Source organism: Thermobia domestica, chromosome 3, assembly GCF_964235325.1.
Source record: "Thermobia domestica chromosome 3, izTheDome1.hap1.1, whole genome shotgun sequence".
Taxonomy (NCBI): domain Eukaryota; kingdom Metazoa; phylum Arthropoda; class Insecta; order Zygentoma; family Lepismatidae; genus Thermobia; species Thermobia domestica.
Window position 1 is genome coordinate 116,289,136 of NC_137456.1, and position 23,499 is coordinate 116,312,634.

At 37.6% G+C, this 23,499-nt stretch overlaps 1 protein-coding gene across 1 annotated transcript in view; it reads right to left on the minus strand.

Annotated features, from left to right (window-relative positions):
• The window catches only part of LOC145680676 (uncharacterized), a 79,000-nt gene that overhangs the window by 15,846 nt on the left and 39,655 nt on the right, over positions 1–23,499 (minus strand). The window contains exon 3 of the mRNA XM_081751539.1: positions 20,984–21,492. Within this exon, the coding sequence (XP_081607665.1) occupies positions 20,984–21,492 (509 nt within the window). The remainder of the gene's footprint in view (positions 1–20,983; positions 21,493–23,499) is intronic.

Consider the following 23,499-nt stretch of genomic DNA (forward strand, 5'->3'; position numbering starts at 1 on the left):
ATTCGCAAAACGCACTTGTTCGCGAAGGAGCTTTCAGAAATACCTCTTTCACATTTGACACAAGAAGGTCAGCGTCAGGAAAATGAGAACGAACTTCCTCTGCAATTCTATGTAGCGCGTGTGCCAGACAGGTGACATGCAGCATACGTGGGAATAAAATCTTAAAGGCTTTTCCTGCACTTTTCATGTATGCACCTCCGTCTGTGACAAAAGGACCTTATCGAATTTTACACATTCTGGCCACAGAGTACTCAGCTATTTTGTAAAAACCTGTGCAATTGTCGTGCCATTTACTTTTTCCAGAACTTCTGATGCAATTAAAAATGTTTGTGTGCCTTCTTCCCCTCCCGAAGTTCCAATTACAACGTCCTAGAATATCGCAAGTTTCATCAATTGAAATCCATATATTTTTGTCAGCAACACTTTTACGAATATCGTCAATAGTTCTGCTGTACGCGTAAGTCATTCTCAAAGATGATTCACTTGGAACTTTTTGTTTTGTGTATTTCTCGAGAAAGTTGCTAAAGGAAACATTTTCTAATTTTCATAAAGGAATGTCCGCGTTAATTAGAGCTTCACACGGATCATTCGCAAAATTGTTAGTACGCGAAGCGGGATTCGTGACTGTTCCAAGAAGATTTTGAACCTTTTCACCAGTTGATCTGTGTGTCCTTGCAGAATTGTGTTTTCAATGCTTATATGGTGTGTTACAAAATAACGCTTTTCAGCGGAAATCACAGTTTCCCATAACTTACAAAACAGTACAGAACCGTCTGTTGAAAACACAGTACGCCCGAACTCACTCACAAATTTTTCCAACTTCTGTTGCCTAGAAAGACCAACTTTCGGTATCTTGAAATACTGAAACGCACATAAATACCAGTACTGTATCACGCACACCTAAGATTCACAATAACTGCCCACCTGGCTACTTCTTGAAAGTAAGAATCTTCGTCATTCCAACACTGCTTCAAAATTCCAAGGAACTGAATACGCACTAGCATTCCCGCCCATCCACTTGTCACATTACAATGGGAATAGACCAGTTATTATGAGACACCGAGATCGCTTGGCCAGATAAGAGCGACTCAGATCTGTGGTATGCTGTCATTCATGAGTAAATAAAGAGTAGTGGACGAGAAAACCTGTGACAATGGCAACAAATTGCTTCTAAATTGTGAAATTGCACTTTTCCTGAAAATATGAAAATTGCAATAATGGCACTTATGGCATTTTGCCAGTAATTCCGGGCTTTACTCATGACACAGTTTCTTCTCAGGTAACGTCCCAACCAGTTTCCTTACACAAATTATGAAAAAATCAGAAAAGTTAAAAAAGTGTGTGTTGCACAGGTATATATCTCTAGTGGGAGTCCTGATAAAAATATACAATTCCTCAACATAACAGGTCTGTATGATATTATAATCTATACCAAAAATTAGAAGTTTTAGATTTGACTATAAGTATCTTTATTAACACAAAGTTATACCTAGAAATAAGCATAGCCAGAAGTACAGATAACCGAAAATTTCCTGTATAGACATCACAATCAATAGGCAGTGGATGAATAATTTACAGAGGGGTTCAACAAAACACACGAGACCAAGTTTTATCCTATTAAGAAGCAAACATCACATGTATATGAACACACAGTTAGCAGGCTGCGTTTTCCAACATGCAAAATCTGTTCAGGCATGCAGCATATGGAAATTCACCATTAGTGCCTCGGTCAGATGCGTACAGCGCAAGGAGACGATTGTGTTCATGCAGATCTGTCTATCAATAATGCAGTTCGTTAGTGGCAAAAGGTAATGTGATGTAGGTAAATTAATTGGTGAAGAATGTAAGTGTGCATGGGCCAGTATCAAGATGCATGATAGCAGTTAGTGACTTCAGTGAAGAGAAGAGTCTTCTGATAATGCGAACAAGCAGTGGCATTGTAAACATATGGAACTACCATGAAGTGCAGTTTCCTCGAAAGTATCATCTGTGTGGTAATTCGTGTTGCGACCCGCTAAAAATCCATTGAAAAATAAAAATAACTAAACGACTTTTAGAAATTTCGAGTGCACACTTACTAAAGGAAAAGTATTATGCAGTAGAGCTGACTCCTGGAAAATCATCATGTGCTACATGCTTATATATATATATATATATATATATATATATATATATATATATATAAAAGTGCTCTACAAAAGAAAAACAAAAACAAAGACAATGCTTATGAATAAGGAATGACAATGCTGACGTTTTGAATGCAACGTGTTCAAAAGTACGTGTATCACCTATTTCGAAAATAAAGTTAAGTATTGAACACAGACCAAGAGCAATTAACAGAGTTAAAACAATTGATTAGAAGCTTGCAAAGGTTTGAAGTTGCTGATGAATCACGGACAGAAAATATGCATTCAGTGTGATTACCGAAGAATATGATGTTCTGATCGAAAAACTGAAACAGAAATGTACTATTGCTGCTAAAGAAGAACAAGTGTAGATAATAAGCTTACTATCCGAATCGTGGCCAAGACAAATGGCGAGTGCTGGGGGTCATTCCATGCCAAATCATCACAGCTCCCAACCCGACCATCTCCGATTTACATGAAAGTCGGTGAAAAGTGAAAATACATGAAGTTATACACACACGTAAAATTTTACCCCTCACTGATGTACAATGTCCATACAGCAGTGTTGCCAACTTGAGAAAAATGCAAAATTTGACCTCGGGTGCTCTGCAAAAATAAATCATAACTTCGCTTCTAATTGAGGTAGAAACTTAATATTGGTCTTATTTTGTAGCTAAAGAGCCATAGTATCTATTAAAAATAGTTACAGTTCAAAACATTGTATTTCCGTTTTCAAGGTCAAAAACCTTTGACCTTGAATATCTCAGAAAATCTTGATTTTCATTGTAAAAAAAATATAATTAACAGTAAAATACCATCTCTTTTTGGTATAAATTTCATTTTGGGAAGGCTATGGGAACAGGAGTAAAAAAAATTCCTGAAAACATAATACTGCAGATTAAATTGAATACCTTAACATTTATTTATGGAACGTACCTAGTAGAAGGATGAAATGTAATGCTGTATACAACACGCAATAAAACTTATCAGCAAAATACAAGTTAGTGCCCCCTCCTCTGTAGTGCTTCTTCTGAATTTTTGAGTGTCCACAGCAGTTAATGTGTAAGTTCGCCCAGTTGCAGTACGTGGATCAACCTTAGTGAGAACTTGTTCACTTGGAATGTTCAATATGTCTGGATAGGGAGGATACACATATGATGGTGATGGCCCTTTGGGATGTAGGAAATTTATCAAAACTTCTTGTGATGTTACATCTACATTCATGACACAACCTAACCACCAGGCATCAATATAGATACAAGTCACAAAACCTTTAATTTCCTCCAACGGCAATGTTTCATGTGGGCTATTTGGTTCCTGCACAGTACTGGTTGTGTCTGTTGAAAACCTCTTTATTACTAATTCATTCCTTGTTCCTGGGATGAAAGCATGAAATACGTGAGTTCCAGGTATTGGTCTTGCTTCTTCATGTCGACTGTGAAGCATCCGCCCATTTTCCAGGATTTCATTTTGACACACATATACAAAGTTCATATTCTTGATATTGTCTTTTGTCCACTCAAACAGTTGTCGTGAAGTCATAATTTGATCAGTATAGATACGTTGCAAACTTGCCCTAGCGGCTAGTCTCTTGACAGTTCCACTTAGTCCGTCATATGAATTCTTTGCCATGTGATGTGGCAAAGAAGTGCTACTCCGCTGGAATCCCAAAGTCAAATTTGTGGCGTACCAGGTTTGAAAAGTTTTTTTCTGCTTTGTATTGGCCTGCACACCCATCTGAGAAATAATATATCTTAGTTACATGTTGAATATCCTGTTGAATATTCAGAAATTGAGTGAGATACTTTTGAAACGTATGTACAGCTATGCAAACAATCTGAAATAACTACTAAATTTGTACATGCCAATTTCCCTGCAGACATTTCTCTGTAGTAAATGGCAAATGGATGTATTGTTCCAGTAGAAACCTGTACCTCGTCTTGTAGTATGAACGAATAATTTTCAGCAAAATCACACAACACAATAATTTCACCCACCTGTATGTTATCTCTTAGGCTTTTCAAGTATGTTGATTGCTGTGCAAAAATGAAAGAGTGTGTTTGTAATTGTCATCATCATCATAGGTATTCTGCCTTTATTGGCAGGTTACTTGCTGCAGCTGAGAAGCTTCCATGCTCCACGGTCCTCCGCTAACCTTTTCGTCTTCGCGTATGATCTTTCTGTTTTAATATCATCCATTAATTGTAGTCTCCTTCGCCCCCTTCCTCTCTTTCCCGCCACCATACCCTCTAGGATGTCCCTCATGATACAATCTCTTCTTAGGCAATGTCCCAACCAGTTTCTCTTCCTCTTCCTAATAATATCTAGAAGTGTTCTTTTCTCACGCACCATTTCTAACACTCTCTCATTCGTTTTCCGCTCGACCCAACTAATTCTTTCCATTCTTCTCCACACCCACATTTCGAAGGCTTCCAGTCGATTTTCGTCACCTTTACGTAATGTCCACGTTTCCGCCCCATACAGTACAACACTCCACACGAAGCATTTTATGAGTCTTTTTCTCAACTCTTTGTTCAAGGTCCCACAAAACAGACTTTTCTTTCTTTTAAAGGCTTCTTTCGCCATTCCTATCCTTGCTTTTATTTCACGTTCGCATTTCATGTCATTACTAAGAATACTACCCAGGTATCGAAAACTATTCACTTGTTCTATTTTCTCCTCTCCTACTTTTATATTTGACACAGACCCCTTCGTTCCAATCACCATGGCTTTTGTCTTTCTAACATTTATTTTCATCCCATATTCTTCAAGGCCCTTTCTCATTTTTTCTAACATTTTATTGATTTTCTTTTCAGATTCTTATTTGTAATTGTATCAACTTAGAAATAAATAAATCTATGAATTCGTCGTGGTCTTGACAAATGTCTCAAGTGTGCATATTTGTGATGTAATCCACTGCTTGCAGGTAACAGTTTCAGTGGCATTGTCTTCTAGTACGTTTTCCAATATTGTCTTTACATTATTGGATCCGACACAGTCACTACATTGCTGGAACCAACACTGTACTTTGGTTGGATTGCACATCATATTTGCCAAATAGTGGTGGTACGTGGATAAATTAATATCGTGGTCTTCCATTAGCTTGCCTAATTTACACCCGTCCACTAATAATTTAACATTTTGATGTAAAGCAGACACTGGCTCCCACAAGAACACAATGTTTAGGCCATTTTCATGCACTTCTGCGAACTATCACTCCTTACGGAAGCACTAGTCTTTTAATCACTTTTGCCCTTCACAGAAGATTGAGCAGGACTGAGCTTGCTTCGCAGACTAGCAGTGCACCTAGAGAATGATAAAGGGAGAGTGTGAACTTGTGTTGTGCATGTTTGGTGCAATTATACTTTACTATTGTGTCATTTCACACGCCAAACCATAATTAAAAAAAAAAAAAAAAAAAAAAAAAAAAAATGCCACACTCATACTTTTTATTTGTTTTTACTCCTGTTCCCATAGCCTTCCCAAAATGAAATTTATACCAAAAAGAGATGGTATTTTACTGTTAATTATATTTTTTCTACAATGAAAATCAAGATACATTTTCTGAGATATTCAAGGTCAAAGGTTACGCCTTTTGACCTTGAAAACAAAAATACAATATTTTGAACTGTAACTATTTTTAGTTGATATTATGCCCCTTTAGCTTCAAAATAAGACCAATATGAAGTTTCTACCTCAATTAGAAGCGAAGTTATGATTTATTTTTGCAGAGCACCCGAGGTCAAATTTTGCACTTTTTCTCAAGTTGGTAACACTGCTGTATGGACATCGTACATCAGTGAGGGGTAAAATTTTACGTGTGTATATAACTTCATGTATTTTCACTTTTCACCTACTTTCATGTAAATCGGAGATGGTCGGGTTGAAAAGTACATTTTTTTGTGATGATTTGGCGTGGAATGACCCCTGGGTTTAATATTTTAGAACGTTTAGTTAAATTGGCTAAGGAACTAACGAAAACGCAAAGAATACTGCCAAATGTATGTAACAGAAGATATGGTAAAACTATTGATGAAGGTACTGTGAAGAAGGTTGTAGATTTTCATAAAAAGTAAAGAAAACAGTAGGATCCATCCTGGAAAGATCACAAAGGAGAAGTTCACAAGGAGAAGCAATTACTACTTGGTAGCTTGAACAAGTTGTTCTTACAATTAAGGAGACAAACTCAGACTGTAAAATTAAGTGATGGAAATTCTGTGAACTCGACCTAAGTAGTGTGTATTTGCTGGTACATGAGGAACACATTCTCTGTATGTGTATGCGTATATCACCAGAATGTGAAGTTATGATCGACGGTGCTATGTTAAATGTGGACTATAAAGATTTGCTTGAATTGTTGACATGTGATCTCAACAATTCACAATGTATGATGGATAACGGCATGCAGTGTCCAGATTCTGAAAATCTACTTCAACTACTGTTTCACGGAGAGTTCACAGACGACATCCCTGACAATATTATTTACAAGCAATGGGTAACAATAGATCGTGCTGAAATGATCACCCTAGTGAAACCAAGAGAAGACTTTCTTGAGGAGTCTGCAGCAAAACTCAGAAATCTTAAGTCACACCACTACTTGTTTAAAATACAATCTGCTTTTGTTGCAGAAAAAAAAAAAGTATTTCACACTATGAATGCATTATTTTAGCTGATTCTTCAGAAAACTTCTCATTTGTCATTCAAGACGATATTCAAAGTTTTCATTGGATGAACAAACATGCAACGCTTCACCCACTTGTTTACTATTATAAACTAAGTGATGGAGGTAATGTAAAAGCTAAAAGTCAGTGTATTATCAATAATTAATTAGAGCATACCTTCACAACAGTACACATCTTCCATCGTCATCTGATTGAAGATGTTAAGGCACATGTCCTGTCAGTGACACATATCATATACTATACGGATCAGGCTGCAAGTCACTATAAGAATGGGAAACACCTCATCAATTTGTGTAATCACAAAGACGATTTTGGTCTTGAAGCGGAGTGGCATTTTTGCGTCCTGTCATGGAAAAAATGCTTGTGATGGGATGGGAGGGATAACAAAGCGAATAATAACCAAAAAGAGTTTAAATATGATAAGCAATGATCACATTTTGTCCCCATGGAATAACATTTATATCAGCACTGGGGAGCTGATCAACCATGGAGCTGACCTACGCGAGAGATTTGCTACTTGTTTACATGTTCCTAAAACAAGTTCATGTCATAAATAGGTTTATACACCGTGTATATCTTTCAGTGATGCGAAAATTAGATTCTTTCGCACTTCAATTTCTACTGACTCCAGGAAGTAAATGTGAAAAAAGCATCCTTCCAATGTTTCCAAACAGTTGACCAAAAACTGATAAACTTTGTTCGCTTTCCTCGTATACAGTTTCAGAATCTCAAAGGCTCTTTCCCTTTCCCCCCGAAACCACAAAACAACACTTAAATAACGCCAACAGACAACCTCCCGCTGACGAAACCCATTCGTCAGTGTTCTACAATGTTGCTGTATGTCTTTTCAAATTGTTAAGCAGGGTGTATTGCATAGAAAAAGATCTGATGGTTAGTGACTATTTTCTTCGCTTTTTTTTTTTTTTTTTTTTTTTGGCAATGTTCATTTTTAATCCGTTTCACTACATATTTTTTCTCTTTCTTGAATTCGCGTCGAAATTCTTCCCTAGGCAATCCTCGGTTAATGGTGTGTATATTTAACTTTATTGCAATTAAGAACCCCTTTACATAAAAACGTTGCATCCCGTCTTATACATAGAAAAAACACTTTTGAAAACTCATTCGACCGAACATCGAGGGTGAAAAAGGTCCTCTATTAAACACGCTAACTTTTTACAGCTTATAAAATGAAGAGCTTTCTTTTCTTTTTTAGTATTAGATTTTTTTTTTCAAAGCACGACCACAACATATTTACACACTTCCACGCATAACCGACAGAAACTTATATCTGTTAGTATCTGAAATAAATTTTAAGCTAGTCGTTCAGTTTCAGTAAAGTGTAGTGCGAGATCAGACTGCTAATTCTTACCAACATTTTTAAATATCGATCACTGCTTTTATCCGATCAAACTTTCCTGTGATCTTCAGCATGTGGAGGCCGTGGGAACTGAGCTAAGATTTCAATGGCGACAATAATGCTGTTTTGAATAACGTTGATGTCGATGTAACTGATGACTGTGATTCGAACCGTAGCGTTTGTGTTGGTGGAGATTGCGGTTATAATTCTAGTCTCAGTGAAGACAACGGTAGTGTTAAAAGCCTCGAAATCAATTCGGGACTGTCGTGTCGAATATACTCCGAGGAAAGTGAAAAAACAAACAACTTGAACTCTTTGTAAACAGTCGCAAAAACTTGTGTGTAATACTTTCAATTTCAATTATGTAACAAAAATAAATTAGGGTGCAATCACTGTAACCGCACAAATTCTAGACCTTCATCGCATACAGTGCGAACGATGGTGCATCGAGGGTCCCAAAAGTACACAGAAATCGGCTAATAAAAGAAGAAAACTGTCAAAAATCGATAATTTCATTTGTCCCATTGTTAAGCGCAAAATTTATCATTATTTTACTGCAGGGAGAGGCCCCACTTTGAACGAAATATTATCTAAACTTCGAAAGGATGATCACTTCCCATATCAAAGAACTACTTTACGTGTGTTATTGCGGAAATCAGATTTTAAATTCCGTACTTTGAACAAAAGGTGAGTTACTATGGAATCGGCTAGAATAGTTGCATGGAGCTTTAGGTTTTTGTTGAAACTATCAGCTTAGGAACAGTGGTTGCAAGATTGTTTATGTAGATAAAACTTGGTTCGATACACACGATGTGCTGAAAAGAGGTTGGGATGACGGTTCTTGCTCTTGTTTTCTCAAAACTCCTGAATCCAGAGGGAAGTGTATCATGAGTTTGCACGCAGGGAGTACAAAAGGATGGATTCCGAATTGTTTCTTTCTTTCTGCTAGAAACATCCGGCGATTCAAAATGGGACTCTCATGATGACATGAATGCGCAGGTTTTTGAAAACTGGCTCGAGCACAATCTCATAAAAACTTACCAACTGATAAGAAATGCGTGACAGTGTTGGAGAATGCAAGCTATCATTCACGACTTAAGCGCAGGGTTGGAAAAAAAGTTTAAAAAAAAGAAAAACAACAACAAAACGTGTTTAAAACATGAAAAAGATGTTCAAAATGTTTTAAACATGTTTTAAAACACTAACACTAACTAACTAACAAACAAACAAACAAAAAAAACACACACACACACAACCAAAAAAAAAAAAAAAACATGTTTTAAACATTTTGAACAGTTTAAACCATGATTTTAGACATATATTTCAAAATCTTGTAATAACTAATTTGTTAAGATTTTTATATATACAGGGTGACCGCGTGACTATGTTACAAAATTTAAGGGATGATTCCTGACACGGAAACAAGAAAAAAAGTTCAAATAAACTTTTGTCCAACGTACATAATTTCGGAGCTACAAGATGCCGAAAGCGTGGGAAAATGACATTCAAAGCTCTATAGCTCGACTATGGTGAATGATAGAGCTAATGCGGCATGATCACGTCAAAGACACCGAAGCTGCTGTATTCAAAAATGCTTAGGTCGACATCGTGTAATTCGTGCATAAGGGATTCCCCAAAGGAGCGTAGGGCTTCCCCGGATAATCTGTCAAGAAAGATGGGTCGAAAAGAATACGGATGAATAGCTGTCTCAACTGCTAGCAATAATGCGTCTGTACTAAGTCGATATCTCGCACAAGCACAAAATGGCGAACAGTTTTATACGTGCCATGTGTGGTTGCATAACGCGCACTAAATAAGAGTGGGAAAATATGAAAGGAAAATGTGAATAAATTGGTACAAATGGTAAATACATGATAGTACACTGTCCTGTTCATTGTACGTATAGACGCGTTTAATAAAGGGAATAATCATGAAACGTACTAAAATGTTGTACAAACATCACACTAACATTGTTTTCTTCCATGTAGTTTTGTCATTGAAAGCAAGTAAAACTAAGGGGAAAAACCGGGGGATATGGGTGCTTTCTTCCAGACAGAAATCTTATTTTATTTGATGGTACGAGCCGAGGATACTTTTTACGAGACGGGGATTTTTCCGCAGTCCCATGTTAATGTGACCACTGCCAGAGAACAACAGTAAAATATCAGTTTCTTATCATTAGCCGTAATGTGCGTTACCCGAACGTTGAAAAAGAAGAAAAAACAATTTATCAGGACGTTTGTTTTAGTCGCTGCTTCCGATGTTTTGCCGGACTGATTCCGAGATTTTGTCTAGAATGCTTAACATGTCGTCATATTGTTATCGTTTAGAAGATATTTTGTTTTCATAGACGGTGTTATCACCTGAAGTACGCCACAGTTTGCAGGTTCGATCACAAGCATTTGTTCTTCCTTCTGTCGTAGAAAACAATCGAAGGTAAGGAAAGTATAACACAACCCTACTAGAAAGCGTTGTGGAAGGTCATTCTTCATGTGGTTTGTTCGTAGCGTACGAGTTCCTTAGTGCAGTTTGTGCTTTGCTTGTTCGAATGTGAGATCAAATGGAGTATTCGACAGCAGAACTTGCGGACATGATATTTGTATACGGTCAAGCAAATGGCAACAGTCGAGAAGCTGATGGGTTATATCGACTGAAGTATCCACAAAGAAGACATCCAGCCCATACTATGTTTGCCAGACTTTTTCAACGCTTATGAGACACGGGACAACCTCAATACTACGACCAAGGAAGACGAAGAACCACAAGGACTCCGGACTTTGAAGAACAAGTGCTTGATCGTTTCGCCCGAGACCCAACAGTAAGTACCCGGAAAGTAGCACGTGAAAGGAGAGTAGCACAAGATACTGTTTGGAAAGTAGTACACGAGCAACAGTTACACCCCTATCATCCGCAGAGGATTCAGGCCTTACGTCCAAATGAGTTTCAACCTCGCGTTCGGTTTTGTGAGTGGTTTCTCCAACGCTCTGTAATTGATCCGCGGTTTGCTTCCTACGTGCTTTTCACCGACGAAACTTGTTTTACGAAAGACGGGATATTTAATAGTCACAATAGTCATGTATGGGCAGACGAAAATCCTTATGCAATTGTGGAAAGGGGCACCAAGACCGATTCGCCATAAATATGTGGGCGGGTATTATCAGTGATCAGATAATAGGTCCATATTTACTATCACCACGATTAACTGCACCAGTGTATACGAGATTCCTGCGAGACATACTTCCAGAGTTATTAGAGGATGTCCCTCTCGGTGTTCATAAACGGATGTGGTTTCAACATGATGGCGCCCCAGCCCACTTTTCAGCTAGTGCTCGAGAATATTTGAATCAAACATTTCGTGACAGATAGATTGGAAGAGGCGGTCCTTGTAATTGGCCTGGACGTTCCCCAGATTTGACTCCACTTGATTTTTTCTTGTGGGGTCATATCAAAACACTTGTCTATGAAACGCCTATAGACAACACAGAAGAACTATTAGCACGAATACTCGCTGCCTGTGATATTATAAGAACAGATCCTGGGTTGTTACAGCGGATGCGTCAGAACTTACTGCGACGCTGTAACGCCTGTGTTGAAGTAGAGGGACGCCATGTCTATCACCTCTTGTAGGATAACTGGGAGATTTGTCTCGTTTACAGGTAATTGATTATGTTCTTGGCTGCATTCAATCCTGCTGTAAAATGCTGATTGAAGACATTATTCCCATTCTTATGACTTTTGTTTTTAGGAAACAACCTCTTTTGCATTATGGTTGTTTCGGTCAGTTTTGTTTATTTGTTTTCAATGACAACAATACATGGAAGAAAGACTTTAATAGTGTGATCCTTTTACAACATTTTAGTACGTTTCATGACTATTACCTTTTATTAAAAGCTTCTGTTCAATGATAGAACAGCGTAATATCATGTATTTACCATTTGCACCAATTTATTCACATTTTCCTTTCATATTTTCCCACTCTTATTTAGTGCGCGCTATGCAACCACACATGGCACGTATAAAACTGTTCGCCATTTTGTGCTTGTGCGAGATATCGACTTAGTACAGACGCATTATTGCTAGCAGTTGAGACAGCTATTCATCCGTATCCTTTTCGACCCATCTTTCTTGACAGATTATCCGGGGAAGCCCTACGCTCCTTTGGGGAATCCCTTGTGCACGAATTGCACGATGTCGACCTAAGCATTTTTGAATACAGCAGCTTCGGTGTCTTTGACGTGACCATGCCGCATTAGCTCTATCATTCACCATAGTCGAGCTATAGAGCTTTGAATGTCATTTTCCCACGCTTTCGGCACCTTGTAGCTCAGAAATTATGTACGTTGGACAAAAGTTTATTTGAACTTTTTTTCTTGTTTCCGTGTCAGGAATCATCCCTTAAATTTTGTAACATAGTCACGCGGTCACCCTGTATATATATATATATATATATATATATATATATATATACAGGCGTGGATCCAAGGGGAGGGCTATAGGGACTATAGCCAGGGTTGCCTGACGTCCGGCTTTTGGACATAAAAATTGATGTCCGGCTTTGTACCCAAGCCGGACGCGCTTTTATCCTCCTTTTAGTTTAGAGACTAATTAATAAAGCAGGTCAACAAAGTTTCAAGGTTGTCAGAATAAAGATAGAATAAATAAGTTATTAGTACCATGATTTAAAGAACCAAATTCCTTCACTTGACTCTTTGCTATCTGCTGATAGAAAGTTAAAAATTGATGATTTCATCATGGATGAATTCTATGATGAATATTGTTTACTGAAGGAAATAATTTAGTCTGGAAAACTTCAGCAACTTGTATCTGATGATGAAAAGTATGCACAATTTTTTAAGGAGTGTTCGTCCCATTTTATATTTTCTTTATATCGAATTGTAATGCAGACTTCGAAATAATATTCTCAAGCATGAAATTACTTTGGACGGATATTAGAAATAGACTTACGAGGAAACCGATTGAAGTGTGACACGAAATTGTGGACGAGTTTATGCGCAAACGAAGTGTTTTTGTGTACAATTAAACCCATTAGAGGGGGAAAACCCTCGATCTCAACCGTTCCGGAGATATAGAGGAATAAGGGGAAGGTTGGTGCTCCGATATGTTGCGAATTTTCGGCTATGTTGCGAGTGAATATGTTTGAAAACTGCGTTGAAACGTTAAGAAAGATGCACCACGGTAGAATAAAAGTGGTGTTGAATATTGAGGTGAGTGGCGTAGCTTTTATCCGGGGCCGGAAAAAGAAGGGGCTTAAGGAATAACAAACGCCAATGACACGAAGAACAAAATTTTATGATATTACATGCTAATATATCATGTCGTTAGTTCGTAGAGAATGAGAAAAGGTGATATAAAAATGTATTAATTACATTGCCAAAGGAACAGAAACGTTATTATGTGAACAAAAATACAATGCTAGAATCTGTGCAAAAGTGCTATAGAAAAACAAATTAAATAAGATGAATCACAAACACATATTGTTGCAAACGTAAGTACGACAGTATGTAGTTGTGTCACATATATTTAAACGCAATGAATGGATCAATAAGCAAAAATAGTATCTTCAACTTAAAAAACGAAAACCGGTACGCCTTATATACTGTATATCACATACAGTTCCGATCGGTTAATAATTGTAAAAATTATAAATGTTTGGAAAATTCGGACGGCAACCCTTTTTTTAAACATTTCTTTTTATCCTATTTGACTGATAATACTTTTATTCGATTCAACGTACCAAGAAACCTGAACATAGACACCTTACACGCATATTTCAGGCAACAATGTAACTCCGGTATTTTCGCCTTCCCAGTTAGATGTAAAAGTCTTCCAATATATATAAAACAATAAAAAAAAGTTGCGATAAAATTTCGGTGGGTGCTTCAGTCCGTAAACGACCCCTTAAATATGCCACTGCGTACAATACAATATTAAATATCTTGCGTCAATTCAAATGAAGTTTCTTCTGAGCATGAACATTTCATTTCACGTGATGCATTAATTAAACGCAGTATTGTACTTAGTTTAAAGTGAGAGATGCAAGTAACTAATGCTTATCCACGAAATTTGACAGTTACTGTAAGAATCTAGTTAGTTTTCCTCTCCCTCCATTTTTTAAGTATGCAGGAAATGAAAACAGCAAGTGAATAGGAAATTCCCCTCATCCCCCTGCAAATCCCAGAAAAAAGCAAATATGAACTGCACTTCAAAATAATTGTAGTGTGGCTAAATGGGAATATTCTATTAATACACATTGCATGTTTTCCTCCACATAAATATTTGTTTAATAATAATAATAATAATAATAATAATAATAATAATAATAATAATAATAATAATAATAATACGAGGATCATTCAATAAGTAAAGAGACAAAGTTTATATTTTTAACACTAATCAATTTTTTTTGTTTGTTTCAGGGGTGTTAGCTGGCAACCTTGGGATATGCTCTGATCTGCTGTTTCGTAATTTTATGTCAACATAACTTCAAAAATATCAATTCATCATGGCAAGTCCTCTAGAAGATTGCACCTTAGAAGAACAGCGCTCAGTCATTAGGTTTTTAGTCGCAGAAGGTGTAAAACCAAGTGAAATTAGGGAGTGTTGAGACAGTACGGTAACACTGCCATGTCGTGACAAAACGCTGTAACTTTGGCGAAGAAGTTTTGCGAAAATGAGCCTTAAAGTTTTCATCCGAAAATGTGATCTGTATCGTGTAGAACCAGTGTAACTAGGCAATAATGGTCAACCAATCAATTTTCACCAAATTTAATCACACAACATGCATTTACGTAACATTACATGTAACCACGTGTTTCCAAAGTCAAGATACACTATTTCTACACGATACAGATCACATTTTCGGGTGAAAACTTTAAGGCTCATTTTCGCAAAACTTCTTCGCCAAAGTTACAGCGTTTTGTCACGACACGGCAGAACAGTTGTATGAACCGTGTGAATGTGTACAAGTGGGTTGATCGGTTTAAAAGTGGCCGAACAAGGTAGGTGATGAACCCCGATGTGGACGTCCAGTGGAAGTTTCTGGTTCTTCGTTGGAATCGAGGATTGACGGACTTATTCGTGATAACAGAAGAATTACTGTTGAAATGATAGCTGAGGAAGTTCAAGTAAGTGTTGGAACTGTTCACAATGTCATTAGGGACATTTTAAAGTACAGAAAAACGTGTGCCAGATGGGTTCCCAGACAGCTTAATGACGCTCATAAAGAATCAAGGCTTTCCATTTGTCAAGCCTTAACGCAACGAAGTTTGATTGAAGCAGACGCTTTTTTTTTTTTTTTTGAAAGAATAGTGACTTGCGACGAGGCCTGGATCCATCACTACGACCCTGAGACCAAAAGGCAAAGTATGGAGTGAAAAAACACTAGCTCTCCAGTTCGCAAAAAATTCAAGGTTCAACCTTCCGCTGGTAAAGTGCTGCTGACCATCTTTTGGGACTCACAGGGTACAATCTATTGCGATTTCCTTGAAGATCAGCGAACTATCAATAGCCTATACTATTCTGAGATAATAGAACACAAAGTTAAACCAGGTATCAGGAGCAAACGCCGTGGACTCTTGTCAAAAGGAGTCATTCTTCAGCACGATAACGCCCGCCCTCATACAGCCCAGCTGACCCGAGATAAGCTTCAAGAATTGGGTTGGGAGGTCTTACCTTATCCTGCCTACAGCCCAGACCTCGCCCCATCTGATTTTTACCTGTTTGGACAACTCAAAGACGCCCTACGTGGAAAAAGATTTGCTAACAATGAGGAAGTTAAGGCAGCGGTGCAAAGGTGGCTTCGGGGTAAATCAAAAGATTTCTTCGCCAAGGGAATTAGGAAGCTGCAAGAAAGATGGGACAAATGCATAACTGTAAAGGGTGATTATATTGAAAAATAGCCTTAGTTTTGAAAGATTGAAATAAATCTTTATTGAGCTATAGCAATTTGTCTCTTTACTTATTGAATTCCCCTCGTATTAATAATATCAATAATAAATAATAGTCTACTTTTGCTTATATAAATATTCATTCTTTCTTGTTAAACAAAAACAACAAAAACTACTATGTATACATGCACATAAATTTAACTCTAAACAGTGTTACAAATATAGCGAAGAAAGTTCTTTAAATTAAAATCTGGTAGTTTCTTTTGTTTAAATCAATAAGAAAAATTGAATTCTGACTATAAAGATTTTTGGTACATTAAATGTTATTTATGTTATTGTTTTATCGGGCCTACCCAGCTTGTGGGTGTCTAGCTATACTGGAATATCAGTGAGGAGTGTGTCTAAAATTCGGAAAGAGGGACGTGAAGCTGGTGAATCTTCATTAACTACTCCAGGTAAGAAACTACCACGTTCTAAAGAACATAAATTTCATTGTGATGAATTTGATAAACGAGTGATACGAGATACCATTCAGGATTTCTATGTAGACCAGCGAAAAGTACCAACAGCACCGAAACAGCTAGTGGCCATCAGAGAAAAAATCAATTTTCCATGGTGTACCAATACACTACGACGTTTGCTTCGCGATATGGGATTTAAATGCAAGAAATGTGGAAGTAAAAGATACTCATTAAACGTCCAAACATTGTCATGTGGCGCGGAAGATATCTAAAGTCAATCCGAATGTATAGGTCCCAGAAAAGGAACATTGTGTACATTGACGAATCGTAGATAGACAATAATTTAACATTTAATAAATGTTGCCAAAGTGAATCTATTCAGGGAGTGTTGACCAACACCAGTTCCTCTAACCATTTAATATTACTAAGTGCTGGCTCGCAAAGTGGTTTCATTGATGGTACAATTTTAATATTTAAAGCAGGTATAGCGACTGGAGATTACCATGGACAAATGAACTTCGAAAATTTTGAGAAATGGGTAAATGAAAAACTCGTGCCTAACCTGCCGAAAGAAAGTGTCATTATCATGGACAACGCTCCCTCCCACAGTGTTCAAGTGAATAACGCTCCTACGAAGTACGCTGTGAAACAAGCGATGATAGAGTGGCTTCAGCGGAATAAAGTGTTATTCTCGCACGATATGAAAAAGTTTGAATTATTTCAGTTACTGGAAAAGCACAAACCGCCCGAAAATATATTTAAAGTTGACGAGATGTTGAAAGCCTATGGTCATACGGTACTTCGTTTGCCTTCTTATATGTGTGAATTACATGCCATAGAATTTGCTTGGGCTAAAATAAAAAGGGTAGTTCAAGAAAGTAATGTTACAGGCGATTTTTCATTACAAAGACTGGAAGAAGTAACAAAGGACGCTTTTCAAAGGGTGACACCCGCGGACTGGAAAGGATTCGTCAGGCACATTATAAACGTTGAAAATTATTACTGGGAACGAGATGCTTTAATAGAACATACTACGGACAATTTCAAAATTTCATTAGGCGGCATGGAGGATGATGATGAACAAACAACTGATAGTGATACATCGTTTCACAGCTTGATCAACCTGTGTCGGATAGTAACAACGAATAACAAGGTTAGTGATACTAATGTATAATAGTGATAATCATAATAGTACCTTTATTAATCTGCACTTTCGCATTCTATAAACTAAGAGAGAGAGGACTAGAGTTATACAGAATGCAGTACAATCTAACAGGTATAACTGTCCCCTCAGTTACATCAGGTGAATAATGAAATTAACGCCTTGATATAAATATCTAACAGACGCCCTTCTAAATTAACTTATTATGTTCTAAATCAACTTATCAACTTATTATGTGTCATTGTTTACAGTGTAAATGACTTCACAACTGTATCTGAAGCTTTATTAGTAAATAAGTATCTGCAAAAGATTAAAGAACTATTCTTGGAAATCATTATCATCATCAGCTAATCAATCATTTAGCAGCTGAATCGTATCTGAGCGAGAAGTAAGAACTCAGATTACGTACGTGTTTTGACCGATTATATAGCACTTATGGAACTTCGTAACTGATTCGATCCCCGAACAATTGAGCTTGTGGTGGATAACATCGTGCCCGTGTGTTTTCACGGGATACTCCCATTTCCTCCCACATTCTCATTCCACCAATTATTATATCATTCATTTGCCTTAATCATCCGTCTCCTCGCGGGACTTTAACTGAAATATTTTCTTTTCAGTACCGGGGCCATATAAGTCATGAATCAACATTTTAAGCTGGAATCAAACAGGTGAAGTGCTTTTAAATTTAAATGCTCTCCCTCCGGAAATCGAACCCAGGGCCAAGCTCACCACAGCCCCGTGCTAGATATTAGACCAGCGGGGAGGCTAAGGTGCATTGTACTGTCACCTACTGCCTGGTACTCAATATCAGCGACCTCAGTAGTCATTAGACATCGTGGGAAAGCACAATGGGGCACTCCGCAGAACTCACGGACTTCGAACCTGGTCAGGTGATTGGGTGTCACTTGTGTCAGAAGCTTGTACGCGAGATTTCCACACTCCTAAACATCCCTAGGTCCACTGTGTCTGATGTGATAGTGAAGTGGAAACGTAAAGGGACACGTACAGCACAAAAGCGTACAGGCTGACCTCGTCTGTTGACTGACAGAGACCGCCGACAGTTGAAGAGGGTTTTAATATTAATAGGCAGACATCTATCCAGACCATCACACAGGAATTCCAAATTGCATCAGGATCCACTCCAAGTACCATGACAGGCGTGAGGTGAGAAAACTTGGATTTCATGGTCGAGCGGCTGCTCATAAGCCACACATCACGCAGGTAAATGTCAAACGACGCCCCGCTTGGGGTAAGGAGCGTAAACATTGAACGATTGAACAGTGGAAAAGCGTTGTGTGGAGTGACGAATCACGGTACACAATGTGGCGATCCGATGGCAGAAGGTGGGTATGGCGAACGCCCGGTGAACGTCATCTGTCAGCGTGTGTAGTGCCAACAGTAAAATTCGGGGGTAGTGGTGTTATGGTATGGTCATGTTTTTCTTGGAGGGTGCTTGTACCCCTTGTTGTTTTGCATGACACTCCCACAGCGCAGCCCTACATTGATGTTTTAAGCACCTTCTTGCTTCCCACTGTTGAAGAGTAATTCGGGGATGGTAATTTCATCTTCCAACACGATCGAGCACCTGCTCATACTGCACGGCCTGTGGCGGAGTGGTTATACGACCATAACATCCCTGTAATTGACTGGCCTGCACAGAATCCTGACTTGATTCCTATAGAAGACCTTTGGGATGTTTTGGAACGCCGACTTCTTGCCAGGCCTCGCCGACCTACATCGATACCTCTCCTCAGTTCAGCACTCCGTGAAGAATGGGCTGCCATTCCCCAAGAAACATTCCAGCATCCGATTGAATGTCTGCCTGCGAGAGTGGTAGCTGTCATCAAGGCTAGGGTGGGCCAACACCATATTGAATTCCAGCTGTACCGATGGAGGGTGCAACGAACTTGAAAGTCATTTACAGTCAGATGTCCGGATACTTTTGATCACATAGTATATACATAGAAACTAAAGAGTGAAAACCATAAGCTATTACGGATTAGCTAGCTCATATAATGGATTCAGTTTCTGGGGTAATTGGAACTACTTTTACCTTTATTAAATTACGTAATTACGTCATCATATTTAACCATTTAATATTTATTCCACCACTTGCATCTTTTTGTTTCTTTGAATTGTGATTTCTAGAACGAAATTTAGATATAAGACTGGCCACCCTGTAAAAAATCTTCACAGCCGGGAGTAGGTGGAGAAACTCAGCTGGAAGGGTCGCTAAGACCGAATTCCATAGCCTTGCAACCTTCTCAGATGCGGATTATAGCAGTATTACAAATCACGTCCCCCCCCCCCAGAAGTCTGTCCTGGATCCGCCCCTGGTATTAACACAGAACAATTCTGTTATACATGCTTTAACATATTTACAAAAGCGTTCTTTCATATGTATACAACAGTCTCAGAGTTAACAGGACAAATGTATTTAAAAAGCATATTGAAACACAAAGAATAATTAAAGAGTCCTTATAAGTTATGAAACATTCACGACATAAGCAAAATCAAAACACAACTACCCGGCCATGCTATACTTTTTCATAACGCGTATATTTAAATTTTCTTTTAAAAACCAAATTGTCTGAATTTTCTAAACATCCATACAGAAAATCAATTTTCATCACGCTCATTTATTCCACCTTACATCACGTTCCTGTATTTTCATTGTCACTGAACAGAGTAATTAAATAAAATAATATTTGAAACCACAATCTCTCAAACTTTCTTTCAAGTGGGACCACTTCTATTAGTAAGAATGTTGTACGGGTCACTCTACTTTTGTCCCCTTCGAAAGTAAATTATATAATATTTCGAGCATACTCCACAATATCAATACAATTTTCAAACAGTATTAATAACAATTTCCAGTAGGCTATTAGTATTGTATACTAGGGAAAAGTTTTGTGCTAGTTGTGAGTGATGTAAAACGGAATGAAGCGGTTTGAGTTCATCGGAGAGGTATAAAATATTTTGTTAGATATGGTTTTCAGTATTTCAATACCAGAAAAATATAACTCATTAACAATTGCAATAATGACGTTTCTAAGAATAATGATGATGTACAAGGTAACTGATTTTTACCTAGGAAGTTTTACTGTTTCAGATGGTTGCAACTTAGATTTGTTAATCACTCATAATTTGTCATGAGAATGTAGACTGTGACCAGAATCCTGTCTTTCACAAGGTTAAATAATACTAATAATAATAATAATAATGATAATAATAATAAAGTTCTATGAAAATGTCCTACAATTTGTTAAAAGAAATTCAACTCACCTTGGCTGTGAAGTTTCGGGCGCGTTCGTATTTCCTTGTAGGTCACCAACTCTACTCATAGATCTTGTTCTCACTGAACCACTTGATATTCTAGGTCTTTTAGCAGGGGTAGCTTCGTCATCTGTGTTATCTGAGACATCAGATGGTGCAATGATCTCACCACTGTTTGCTACACTCACGCGATGATTATTATTGGAATTACAAGATCCATCGCTCTCTTTCAACAAATCACACACGACGTGTTTTATACTGTCAACGATTTGTTCTATATTCTCATTTTTTGGTTGTATTGTTGTATCGCTTTCCTGAGAAAGCGACTTTCTATTCACACTGTTTGTTGTATCATAACTACTGGCTAAATTACTTTCTTGAAGGCGGTCTTGCAACTGTTTTGTATTTTGATCGTGAATACCACTTGCTCGTGAAGTAGCCGTACTCACTTCATCATTCTCGGTTTCAAAGTCTGACTCTTGTTCAACTTCTGGTGTAGATTTATTCCGTATTGGATTCTGAAAAGGAAATACAGATATAAGTAAGAAAACTTCTTCCAAGTTGAAACATACGAACATACTATTTTCCTCATTGCTAATAAAACTCCAACTGACCAAAGCAGTATATACTATATATTTAATGTTATAAATCTGTATTACACATAACTGTAACACACATATATAATATTAAAAATATATATATACTGCTTTGGTCAGTCGGAGTTTTAATAGTTATCTTGAATTTTCCAAAGCTGCAATGAATAATTTACAGGTTGACCAAAGCAGTATATATATTTTTGAAATATATATACTGCTTTGGTCAGTTGGAGTTTCGTTAGCAATTTTGAATTTTCCAAAGCTACAATGAATAGTTTACATGTTTCCCCGAGAAAATAAATACGAAGTAAGTAAGTTGAGAGGGCAAAAACAGAAAATAGGATATGTGAAACTATAGAGAATATATGAAATTTTGAACAAATAAATAAATAGATAGATAAAAGCTTCTAACTTCACACATAACTCAAATATTGATTAGTGTAAGAAGAAAGTGTAATAAGAATGCGCGTAAGACCCAAATATTTTACCAAAATGCTCCAACGAATAAGATCTCTCATTACTAGGATGTTTACTATATATGATGATCTTGGAAGTTTAAAGAAAATGTTTAGAGTATCCGGTCAAAGAGCGCACGGACAAAAACAGCGCATGCAAATTCCACGTGGACAAAAACAGCGTATGAACCAATACCGCGCAAGGACAAAAAAAAGCGCATGGACAAATACAGCGCATGAACAAAAACCGCGCAAGGACAAAAACAGCGCATGCGAATACCGCGTGGACAAAAACAGCGCATGAACAAAAACCGCGAAGGACAAAAACAGCGCATGAACAAAAACCGCGAAGGACAAAAACAGCGCATGCAAATACCACGTGAGCAAAACAGCCCATTCATAAAAACCATAGATGAACATTTTGCACCAGGCTCGCTCGCGCTCGGGCTCATTTCATTCAACTGGGCTCGCGATCACTTACCTCAATTGGGCTCGTGCTTCCGACCGCTTCCCTCAACTGTTCTCGCAATCACTCGCACTTGCGGTCACTTAGTCTTGCACTCACACGAACGGGTCAAGATATGAATTAGGTTGAGAACCAATGCCACAGATTGTTTACAATTTTTATATACATCCTTAGGAAAGATGAGTCAGAAATAATTACAGCAGAAATCCCTTAAGTTTGACAACTCAAATGTCTTTACTATGTTTCAGGCTGCATAATTGATAGACACTCTTCCCAGTTAAAACGAAAGAGCCCATGGACAAAAACCACAGATGAACATTTTACACTAGGCTCGCTTGCGCTCGAGCCCGCTTCTTTCAACTGGGCTCGCGCTCACTTATCTCAATTGGGCCCGGGCTTCCGACCACTTCCCTCGACTGTTCTCGCAATTACTCGCGCTCGCACTCACCTCTCTCAACTGGGCTCGTAGTCACTCGGGCTTGCACTCACACGAGCGGGTAAAGATAGGAATTAGATTGTGAACCACTTTTGTTTTATTTATTTAAAGAAAGAAGAAACTGTATGTATTGGATGTATCCAATATATTAAAGAATATACAAAAAAATACATAAGCATACTAAATTATAAAAAATAACAATATACAAAATATTAATGGAATAAATTAAAAGTATAAGGAAAAATTAACTGCTACTGAAATTAGCAAGTCAAATTTCCTATTTGTAAGTGCTATTACTTCTCTAAAGGAAATCGACTTCCTAGATTCTTTTCATTAACAAAGTTTAACGTACCCGGTATTTATAGATGACAGGACTTCGGACATTCAGAAGTCATGTCTATCTTCCGCTGTTGGGCACATTAATTCAATGCACTTATTTCTATATTGCGAAATTTTTATATTCCTAATGCAAAGAATAAAGAAAGGATAGAAAATGGCTCACATAAGCAAATGCTTGTGTGTGAGCCTAATTCTCACGTTTTATTTATTTATTTTCTTACCGTAACATATGA